The sequence below is a fragment of the Molossus molossus genome, unplaced genomic scaffold (genome assembly GCF_014108415.1).
Source record: "Molossus molossus isolate mMolMol1 unplaced genomic scaffold, mMolMol1.p scaffold_m16_p_6, whole genome shotgun sequence".
Classification (NCBI taxonomy): domain Eukaryota; kingdom Metazoa; phylum Chordata; class Mammalia; order Chiroptera; family Molossidae; genus Molossus; species Molossus molossus.
The window spans coordinates 10,653,947-10,664,984 of NW_023425399.1; the positions used below are offsets into that span (position 1 = coordinate 10,653,947).

The following is an 11,038-nucleotide window of genomic DNA, read 5'->3' on the forward strand; positions in this document are numbered from 1 at the left end:
ATTTCGCCATCAGTCATTTTGATTGTGGGCATTTGCAGGGTGTCGATAAGCTTTGTTCAGAGTTCAGGTCTAAAGGAAATGATAGTTGTTCTTGTCCAGCTTCTTACCTGTGGGGCAGAAGTAGGTTTACAGTTGTGAGTATGCGAAACACAAACTTTATTCTTGTGTTATTTAGGAACTTGTATTATTTTCTATATGAACAACGACGCACCTACTTTTGCCCTATTCTGTGTAAGAGGACAGGACCTGTTAGTTGCATCTATCTTGAAAAGGGAACAAATAAAAACAGAACACAACGGGGCCCATGATTATTGATAAACAGGCAGAATTAGAAAGGGAACTGAGTTGGAGCTCCTCAGGGTCATTCTTTGTGAGAACGTTTAGAATCACCTGAGCAGTGTTGCTCAGTGGTTGTGCATCGACTCATGCAGCAAAAGGTCGTTGGTTCGATTCCCGGTCAGGGCACATGCCCAGGTTTTAGGCCAAATCCCCAGTGGGGGGCATACAGGAGTCGGCCAGTCAATGTTCTCTCTCATTGATGTTTCTATCTCTCTCTCTCCCTTCCTCTCGCTCTCAAATCAATTAAGGAAATAAATAAATAAATAAAGTGCTTTGTTGGCATTAATGCTTGGTCTTCCACTGCAGTGATGGGTTTGTGCTGTGTGTTTGAATCTTTTCTTTTACAGACAGACGCATTCCAGAAGCCTGTTCCGTTGGAGCAGCACCCCGACTACGCGGAGTACATCTTCCACCCCATGGACCTCTGTACATTGGAAAAGGTTGGCCTCCCCCAGAGAACCTCACCGCGGTAGCCCACAGTCGCCGAGAGGACTACGGATCCTCCCTCATTTTCCGTGCCCCATCTCAAGTCAGATGGCTTCTCTACATGTCTGTCCTCTGCGCCATCTTTATCGGGACGGGAGGACTTTTATCCCCTAACTTCTTCTGCGACATTCTTCCAAGGATTGCAGTGGAGTGGCGAAGTCCACTGATTAGCTCCAAACATTACTTCTGCTAGTGCTTCTCGTTTTGTACTTGGGAAAGTCATAGCCTCTGAGAATTAGCGATGGGACGGATTTGACCTTCATCTCTTCTTTTCCTTTCGAGAAGCTCATAGAGCAGCAGGAGGGAAGAAGGGGGCGTTAAGTGTCTGGGAAACCTTCACATTAGCCATATGTTTATGGCTTCGTACAACTTACTCTACCGATAAGGGTATTTCTTTAATGCCGGGAGGTGCTTTAAAAGTTCCTGCGAAACCTCTGGGCTAAAGATGACGCTTTTGACCCGTTAGATTGTGCCCAGCATCCTGGAGCTGATTTTCAAATTGTTGGCACCAAAATATGGGTCAAGAAAGCACGGATGAAGGGAAAATATGTTGCGTGCACGGATGACCCCCAGACAGGAAATCCAGCCTGCTTTGGGAAAGTTGCACAGACCCTCGTGGTCTTCCATGAAGAAGGCATTCCAAAAAGCCCGGGTTGGAATTCTGGCTTCAGGAATTCATAGCCTTGACACTCTGGACACCTTCTTTAACAGTCCCATACTTCTGTCCCCCTGTCTGTAACATGGGGACGATAATAACTGCTACACTGAGTTCTCAGTCATGAGGCTTACGGGAGACTATTACAAATAATAATAAATACGTAAATAGAAGTAATGTCCTGGTTCATTGGCATAAGCTGCTTGATAAAAGATAGCGGCTGTAAAATGCGAAAATCCAAGTTAGTGTGATAAATTCAATGAATGCATTTTTTATAGAGTTATAGATCTCAACTATAATAGCACCTGGGGAAATGAGTAAAAGCATTAATTAATTTGGCAAGTGACTGCTAAGAAAATTATGTGGGGGACGCAGGTGTTACGGGCTGTGGCTTGTGTGGACTCGCTGGTGATCACGCTCTGGCTTCTCTCCCCAGAACGCTAAGAAGAAAATGTATGGCTGCACAGAGGCCTTCCTGGCCGATGCCAAGTGGATTTTGCACAACTGCATCATTTATAACGGGGGTGAGTGGCGCAGATGACGCCTAGAGAAGAGAGTGCGCCGCGTGTTGCCCATCCTTCCACTCTTCATAAAACACCAGGCGCAGCTTCTCAGTCCTCTGAAGAGCTTTCCCACGTGACCTAGACCATATCGCCTGCCGTTGTCGGGCTGTCACGGTACCTGCACTTCCCTGTGGCAGCATTTCCTATACTTTCTGGACGGTACTGTTTTTACTTATTTGAGCTGTTCAGCAGGATGTAAGCCCTGTAAGTGCAGACACTGTCTTGTTCCCTGGGTCCCCTTGGGTGGTAACATAAACTGTTCAGTTACGTTGAAGGAAAGATGTACGAAGGGTGGATGTTCGCTTAAAGTGTATGTTTTGCACTGTTAGCTCAGTGGCGGGGTTGGGGTGCAGGAAGGCATTGAGGATGTGTGTAGTGATTGCAAACTCAAACATATAAACAAACGAATGAGGACTGGTGAGAGAAACATTCGCACGAGCCAGGGTAAGCACAGATGGTGGGGAGAGCAGGAGACTGGAGAACAGGGAACCCTGCCTGGTCTGGTGGGGTTGCCACAGGAGCTCCATGGCTTGTTGGATACAAAGTTACCAGATCTGAGCTTTCAAGGCCAGTCAGAAATCTAGGTGTTTGTGTGTGTGTGTGAGAAATCTTTTTGCCAACAAATACACAACATCTGAAAATAAAGTAACATTTGAAGAAAACATGGCTTTTTGACTCTCTTGTCCTCTGGTTTAGGGCAAAGGTAAGGTGTTTAGAGTTAGAGCTGAGGCTTGATTTTTTTTTTTTTAAATTCATTAGCTAAGTGGGCTCATGAAAATAATGACTCCTCTGAGCCTTGGCTTACTCATTAATGAAATGGGGATATTCGTCTCTGCTCCCGATTATGGCTTCTTGAGGCGTTGCCAAGAAAATGTGTTTAGAAGCATTGGGTACACCCGAGCTACGGAAGTAAATGTCTTGTTTCCCCATATTCTTCTTGGGTTGGAATCTCAGACAGTGGGTGGAGCAGGGCTCTTTTTCACTAACGTGAGCCTTTAAAATGTAAAAGTATCTTTCAAACATTGGTCCATGACTTGTAGGGAAACCCCACAAATTGCTCAGTTCCAGCAACGATGACATCAAGGCATTCATGGGAGAAGCCACATAATTTGAGCTGGTATTTGAAGCCAGAACCTTCTGGTTTTTGGCCTTTCAAAGCTTCATCCTGGGGGAAAACAAGTTAAAAGGTGGTCAGGGGAAGTTCAACCCCAGGCCTGGGTGTTAAACATGGTTCCACGGAAATTAACCCTGTTTTCTTGTCCCTTAGGAAATCACAAATTGACGCAAATAGCAAAAGTAGTCATCAAAATCTGTGAGCATGAGGTATGTGTTTCCCACTGTTGTGTTTTAAATGCATCCAGAGTGAGTGTTGGGGTGGCTGGAGTTTCCATGTGCAGAATCTCCCCGTGGATCGCCCAGTGGTTTTAGAATTTGTTTAGGCACAGACAGCTCTCCCTCTCTTTCAGGAAAAGTAAAAGCACCCAGGAGATGACCCTCAATATGTTAGAACTCTCACCTTAGCCATGATCTAAAGGAGATGGAAATGACCATTGAGTTCTTAGCTTTGAGTCATGGCCAGGCACCAGACAGCCTATGTTTTCTTCGTGCATAGATAGAGTTCATAGTTTATTTACCCCCACGGTCTGGGGCATTAAGTCAGGTCCTTTGCAGTCTTCTTGCAGAAGGTGTTTGGATTTTGATGTTATTTGGTGTGAAAGGTCCTGACGCTGTCTTGGCAGCCCAGGTGTCCTGGAGAGTCTGCCCCTGTCGCAAAACCAGTAGGTTTGAATGGGTGGATGAAGCCACCCTCCTGGGTTGCATGTCCCCAGGCTCCAGTGGTTGTGGGATAGGCTTGTGGCAGAAATGGTACGAGGAAGGCTTTCTTTATGAGCTCCCCATTGTAAGAGTGAAAAATTGACAAATGGCCTTCCCTCTGTTTGTGCTCATTCATTCATTCATTCATTCATTCATTCATAAGGAGAACATTTGGATATCTTAGGATATGTTCATGTCTACATATTTACATCCAGTTTTATAATTTACATTTTTCACTTAGTTTGAGTGTTTTCCTAGGTAATTAAACACATAAGGGAGAACAGGATTTTTCATGGCTGCTTTGGTAGCGATTCCTTGGTGAGTTAGAAGTGTACCTGCCATGTCTAAGCTAGTAAACATGGCGAAGGCTTTCAGTAGGTATTTCCCGGCTATCTTGTGGAAAAGCCGTAGGAACTTACACAAGAACCTGACATGGACGAGCGTGGTAGTTTCTCTGTGTTCTTCTCAGTACTGGAAGTTCTAATGAGAAAAAATAACATGCACCTAAGTTTCCCCTCTGTGTGATCAGTAAGAACTGTGATTTTGTTTTGCATTTCCGTAATGACAAGTGATCAGGGGCTGCTTTTGCTATGTTCATTGGTGATTTGGAGACGTGTGTGGTTTTTCAGTTCTCCCCTTGCGGGGAGTCATTTGTTTCCCTGGATTTTAATTGGTGGGGTGCCTCGAGGTGGAATTTACTGAACCCACATACTCTCTTACTCTCTGTCTGGAATTTTGGAGAAAGTTCTCTCTCTCTCTCTCTCTCTCTCTCTCTCTCTCTCTTTTAATTCTCACCCAGGGATATGTTTTTCAAGAGGGGGAGGGGAGCAGGGGGAAAGAAACATTGATCACTTGCCTCCCATTGTGCCCTGACTGGAGATCAAACCTGCAACTGGGTATGTCCCCTGACCAGGAATCGAACCAGCAACCCTTTGGTGCCCAGGACGATGCTCTAACCAACTGAGCCACTCCAGCCAGAGCCTGTCTGGCATTTTTGAATCTACCTGTTGACAGCGCACTGTTGCTTTGTAGGCTCCAAAGCCAGGGCTGTCCTGGACTTTGTTCTACCCAGTACCTTTAGAAGAGTAGACTGGATAGGAAGGTAGTACATTTTGGCATTCGTTTTTCAGTTATAATTCTAAATTATAATTATAAAATTACTAATTAACAATTAGTTGAGCACCTGCTATGTATTTGGCACCTTGCAAAATACAGGAGATAAAAGTAAAGTCTCATGGTGATAGGAAGATATAGCAACTAACAGGGCAGTGGTGAGGAGCATGGGTTTTGGAGCCTGGCTGCCTGGGTTCAAATCCCGGCCCTGCCCTTGGCCGCAGCGAGACCATGGCTATGTTACTTGACTTCTTCTTGGGGCCTCGTGTGTGTCCTCTGAAACAGTGGAGTCTGAATTCAGATCCTTGGCACGATCCTCTGGGGCCCTTGTTTCTCAGGCATGATACTTTAGGGGCATGCACTTCCTCAGGAGGGAGAACGATACTAAGTAATATTATTCTCAGGTTGTTGTCAGTAAAGTAGTGCAACATAGTATTAACTAACATAGTATTAACTAACCGCTCTGGATGCTGTGAGTAGGATGCATAGAAATTGAGCTTGGCAAGTGGAGACCAGAGGGGCAGGAGGGGCCTGCTGAGGTCAGATAGGGGGCCGAGGCCAGATCACACCTGGCCTTGAAGGAACTGATCAGGTGTTTAGATTGAATTGTTAGTCTCTCAGTTTTGGCACTACTTTTGAGGCTGAACAATTCATTCTTGTGGGGACTGTCCCATATATCAAAGATTTGCATTGCAACTATCTATCCTACCCCAAGTTGTGAGAACCAAAAATGTCTCCAGACATTGCCGAATATTGCTGGAGGTGTTAACCTGCCCTGGTAGAGAACCACTGGTGTAAGGGGTGGGACAAGATCAAATATGTGGGTAGAAGGTGGCTCTGGTCGCTGAGTCTCTGTGGGGAGTGAACCATAGTGGAGCTGGGGGACAGCCCCAGAGAGGTGACAGCGGCTTGGGCTGGGTGCAAGCGTTGGGGTTGCTGAGAGGGAGTTCCCGTTGTGTGACTTTGCTAATGTTTTTTGCCAGTATCATCTTGCATTTCTTGAAAGCCTAGAAACATAAGGCCCCTGGGATGCCACATTCTAACTAACTTTTGCTTTGCAGATGAATGAAATCGAAGTCTGTCCTGAGTGTTATCTAGCTGCTTGCCAAAAACGAGATAACTGGTTTTGTGAGCCTTGTGTAAGTTGGATTCCCTTTTCTTCATTTTCTGAACTCTGTGCCTGGAAGCTCCCCAAGACAGCTTTCCCTAGGTGGCTTTTCAACCAAACTTAAGTAATCTCTTTCCTGATAAAGTTATGACAGAGTGAAAGTAATAGACAGGTAGGAGCAATCTCTTCGGCTGTAAGTTCCCGTGCCAGAGGTAGCATGATAACTGGATTTATTAGCCTGGGCAGACCACAGGGTTCAGAGTAAAAGGGAGCTTACCCGAGAGAGCGGGGATTGGCCAGAGCAGTACAGATGATGACACTGTGTTAAGTGTGTCATTGACAAATCTATTTTAAATACATCCCTGGATTAAGTCCGTGGTTTCTCTCCAAATGTGCCGGTGGGGAGTTTGGGGGAGAAAAATCACCCTTGTTGGCCCCATGGATCTGCATTTACGAAACTGGTGTTTTTCAGAGAGAACTGTAGTTTCGGAGTGGGCTGGTGGGGTGGTGGAGTTCCTTAGTGGGCAAGATTGGGCAAGTGAAGTTGAGAATAAAAACACAGTCTGTGTCTCTTCCTGCCTCTGGAGATTAACACCTGCATCGTTAAGGGTGTGAGTAGCCCTCTGTGAAGAGCAGCAGTGGCTGATACTGCCCCTTATTAATTACATGCTAGATGTGATGCACATTTAATCCTCCAACTTAGCAGAGGCCGAAAGTATTACTGTCTCTTTGCACAGAAAGGTGGGGGACTCTCGTTCACAGCCACCCAGGTGATAGCCGCACCCCCAGGACTCAAGCCCAGCTGTCGGTGTTCAGTTCTTGGTTGCATTTAACCCCATACCCGTCTTCCCCCAAGCCTGCTGGCCACGCACCTCCAAGGGAACAGCCTGGGGAGACTGACGGGTCTCTTTCCTTCTGTGGCCTCTGTCACCTCGACGTGGCTTTATCCCCACACACCAAACTTACTGTGTGTATTTTGCTGTCAAATACATTGAGACTCTGGATTTTGTTTTCTTTTCCTAGAGCAATCCACATCCTTTGGTCTGGGCAAAGCTGAAGGGGTTCCCATTCTGGCCTGCCAAAGCTCTGAGGGATAAAGATGGGCAGGTGGATGCCCGTTTCTTTGGACAACATGACAGGTGGGAGTTAAAATTGGGCTATAAATGTGTAGCTTTCACTGAGCCTTGATATGGTCAGTGGGTACGAGAAGGAGCGGACGGTATGGCTGGCATTGTGTTGATTGTCATGGTACCAACCGGTGATCTTGTAGTTTAAAAATACTGTCCTGTGCTGTGTTAAGCCTGATAATAATGCATGGGCTTCAGTTTTTTTTCAGGTATATTAGAAAAGAATCTTGCTTTCGTGCTTGTGTTGATGAAAACAGCACCGGAATAAGGTTCCATGGGTATTTTAAATGCTGCTGTTCTTTTTTATTTTATTCTTTTATTTTTCTGGAGTAAATCAAACCGCTGTGCAAATTGGTTTTCAAAATAATGCTCTCAGGGATCAGAAGCATTTTCCCAGAATACCAGTAAATGGATCTGCGATCATTGTGCTGGGTAGTTTCCCCCCTGTTCCCTTTTCTCTGAAGCTAAAATGGGAAATTACAAGGGGTTGCTGTTTTGACAGGTGTGAGCCCTCCCTCCCAGCCTTTCTGCCTTCCCCTTTCCCATGCTCACAGCACAGTGAATTATTCCAGCGATTAGCAGTTCCCTTTAGAGCACAGCCCCCCGCGTGCTGGAGAACAACAGGTAGACGAGATGAGCAGCAGTTAATATCAGCAAGTTAAGATTAAATAAGGCAAAAGCCGTTTGACAAAGTGTGTGAGTGTGTAGGGGGGAATGTGTAAAAGACACCTTGCTAAGTATTATACTCAGCCATGGAATATGCAGACCATCCAGCCTGTAATTTTACATCACACCGGAATCTGCAGTACCGGTCTGTTTGTGAAAGTTTGCTTGTTACCTTGCAAATCCAAGAAAAGAGTGAATTCCAAAATAATCTACAAAATCATTCACTAGGAACCCAGGCTGCCCAGTGTCAGGAGGTGAATGGAAGTTAGCCGAGATAATCGAGGGTTTTTAAGGAGGTATTACCCTTTATTTGATTTTGACCATTTTTGTTGGAACTCTTAAAAATTCATTTGTTGCCCTGGCCGGTTTGGCTCAGCGGTTAGAGCGTCCGCCTGCGGTCCGGAGGGACCCGGGTTCGGTTCCCGCTAAGGGCATGTACCTTGGTTGCAGTTTGTCCCCGGCCCTGGTTGGTCGTGCGGGTGGCAGCCACTCGATGTGTCCCTTTCGCATCGATGTTTCCCTCTCTCTCTCTTCCTCTCTCTCCCTCCCACACTGTCTGTACAAAAAATGGAAAAATGTCCTCGGATGAGGATTAAAAAAAAAAAAAAAAAAAAAAAAAATTCATTTGTTGTTTCGTTCAAAGAAATACGTATTTGGTGACTGCCGTGGGCCAGGCCGTGTGCTGGATGCTGGGGGTTTAGAGAATGGAGGAGGCAGATGTTGACTCTGTTTGTCCAAAGGCTGACATCTAGTGGGGAAGACAGATGATACACAAGGAAACAGACGGGCATGATGCTCTCAGGTCAACAGGTGATGGCGGGCCCAGTGAATTTCCGGTAGAGGGGCCAGAGAGAGCAGAGACTCAGGCAGGGAAGGGCCAAGCCCACTGTCTCAGGAAAAGCCAGGAGCACAGTGTGGTTTGAGCAGGGGAGGGAGTGGAGGGGTGGTAAGACATGGGGTGAGGGGGTTGGCAGGGCCTGGATCACATGGGCTGTTGTCAGGAGTCTGGCTTTTATTTGAAGAACAAGAAGAATTGGTGGCAGGTTGTACACCTTCCTGCCTCTTCTCTAGAACATGCCAGTGTTGACCATCTTGATGATGTGGGATTATTCTCATTCTACAGTGTAATGTAATGTGGATAGACTGAGGATATGGGCCCATAGGCCCCAAGTGTCCCCAGACCCCGAGTGTCTTTGATTCTGCTTTTAGCTGAGCCACTCCACACAGACCGGCTCCTCCTACCCGCTGCCATCGAAGGTGGCTTAGGGGCGTGAACTTTGTTGGCTGTTTCCACAGGCTGTTTTCCCCGAAGCTAAAAAGACAGCAGCACAAGTCTGACGTCCGTGAGGTTTTCTTTCCTGCCCTTGGGGTCTTCTGTCCCCTTGGAGGGAATGTGCTGGGCTGTTGGGCTCATTTTGGGTGAGGGACGTGCATTGGGCAAGGTGTTCCGGACTCCACAGTGGTGGCGTGACAGTGTGTGGCCCTGTAAGAACCACAGTTGGCCTCGGGCACAGCGTCCCTGGCAGCGGTGGGGGAAGTCAATCCTAAAAGGACGAGCATCCCTCCCGCCCCAAAGGGGTCCTTAAAGTGGAATGGGGCCGGTTTGTCTTAGCCAGCCCTGGGTCAGACCTATTAACACACCAGGGAGACCCCAGGAGGCTGCAAGAGGGGTAGTAACCCGCCGTCCCTTTTGCAGGGAGCTTGCTTTGGGTTGTAGAACCCAAAACGCGAGCCTGGACAGGTGTCAGTGAAAGGGGTCAAGGTGGCAGAATAAGAAATATCACAGACCATTTTATGGTTATCATCAAGTTGATAACTACTGGAGCCCAGAAGGCTTTTCTGCAAGTCAAGGCATGTTCTTAAGTGTCTCATCACATGCCTTTTGTCCTGTAAAATATTTTTATTTTGTGGTGGTATTTCCTAGACACACAATATTAGATGCAAATATAGAGAATATTGATTATATTCCTGCAGAGCTGCCATTAATGGGCCGACTATGCAGCAGGCACGGTTTCAAGTGCTTTTTTGCAGAAGCTGCTTTTATCCCCATTATACTGATGAGAACTCTGAGGCCCAGAGCCAGGAAGTAACTCAGCACTGTGACTCCATGGTCACTCCTAACATTGCCCCCCACAGGCTTTATATATTGTTCAGCAAATCTAATTTTCCTTTAAATATTTCCTGGGCCTGCTTAAAGGAAAAGAAACACTCCCTTTCCTGAAATCACTTGCCAAGCAACTTCATTGAAGGCACTTAAGAACCTGGGAAGAAACAGGTAAGGCGCTGATACCAGATAACAGTGTGGGGGAACGCGGTCACAGTGGCCCTGGCGGAGCAGCTCCTGGCCGTGCCGGGACTGGCCCCCCAGGTTGAGGCACTGCCTCATTTTTACCGAGGATAGCGCTGAGGCTGGCTCAGGGAAGGGGTCGCCTGTCTGCAGACCGCCCTGCAGTCCTGACTGCTCCGCAGATCTGTCCGTCTGGTTCGGATCTTGCTCACCAGCTGTAACGCGTGGAGTCAAGGTTGTGTGCGGCTGCAGATGTGCTGCCTCAGGTCTCGGCAGAAAGGCAGAGTGGGAAGGGATGAGAAGCTGCTCACTTCCAGCACTCGGGGAGCAGATACTGTTGGGTGTTCAGTTTTAGTTGTGTTGCTATCTAGCATCACCAAGAGTTGCCAACAGACAGCCTGTCCCTCGAACTCTGCGCGTGCTTTTTCTTTTAAACATAGGAACGAGATGCCATCCCTTAAGATTTGGATACAATGTAATAGAAGAAGTTCATATTTTGTTTCTCTTGGAAACCTTGGGAGGTTTGAGGTAGTGTTGGGATCAGATTCCTACATGATACTTCTGGTAACTTCTGGTAACACTCAGGTGGATGGCGTTTGCGTTAGACTGGCCGGGAGTTGAATTTACTTCCTACAACGGGACGCCACGCTGGAGCTGATGGTCTGGGAAAAACAAGGCCTCCCTGCAATGCTCGCTCCCACCACACTCCCAGCTGTAAACTGGGCTGAGTTTGGGGGTGACATGTGGCCCCATTACATCTTGGGTGTTTCTGTGCCAGCTCTGGCTTCCCGAGAGCATGGGAGCTGAGTGCCCATCTCCTGCCTGTTGTCATTCGGGTCACTGATCCCTGAAAAGCAGCCATGTTCTCGTGACGTCTCC

General features: G+C 47.2%; 1 protein-coding gene across 37 annotated transcripts in view; it reads left to right on the forward strand.

Annotated features, from left to right (window-relative positions):
• The window catches only part of ZMYND8 (zinc finger MYND-type containing 8), a 110,834-nt gene that overhangs the window by 49,816 nt on the left and 49,980 nt on the right, over positions 1 to 11,038 (forward strand). For 21 of the 37 annotated variants that reach the window (XM_036244141.1, XM_036244145.1, XM_036244157.1 and 18 more), the window contains 5 exons: positions 687 to 779; positions 1,917 to 2,004; positions 3,311 to 3,366; positions 6,033 to 6,110; positions 7,103 to 7,218. In XM_036244141.1, coding sequence (XP_036100034.1) covers positions 687 to 779; positions 1,917 to 2,004; positions 3,311 to 3,366; positions 6,033 to 6,110; positions 7,103 to 7,218 — 431 coding nt within the window. The other 16 variants (XM_036244135.1, XM_036244134.1, XM_036244170.1 and 13 more) reach the window with 4 other exon arrangements.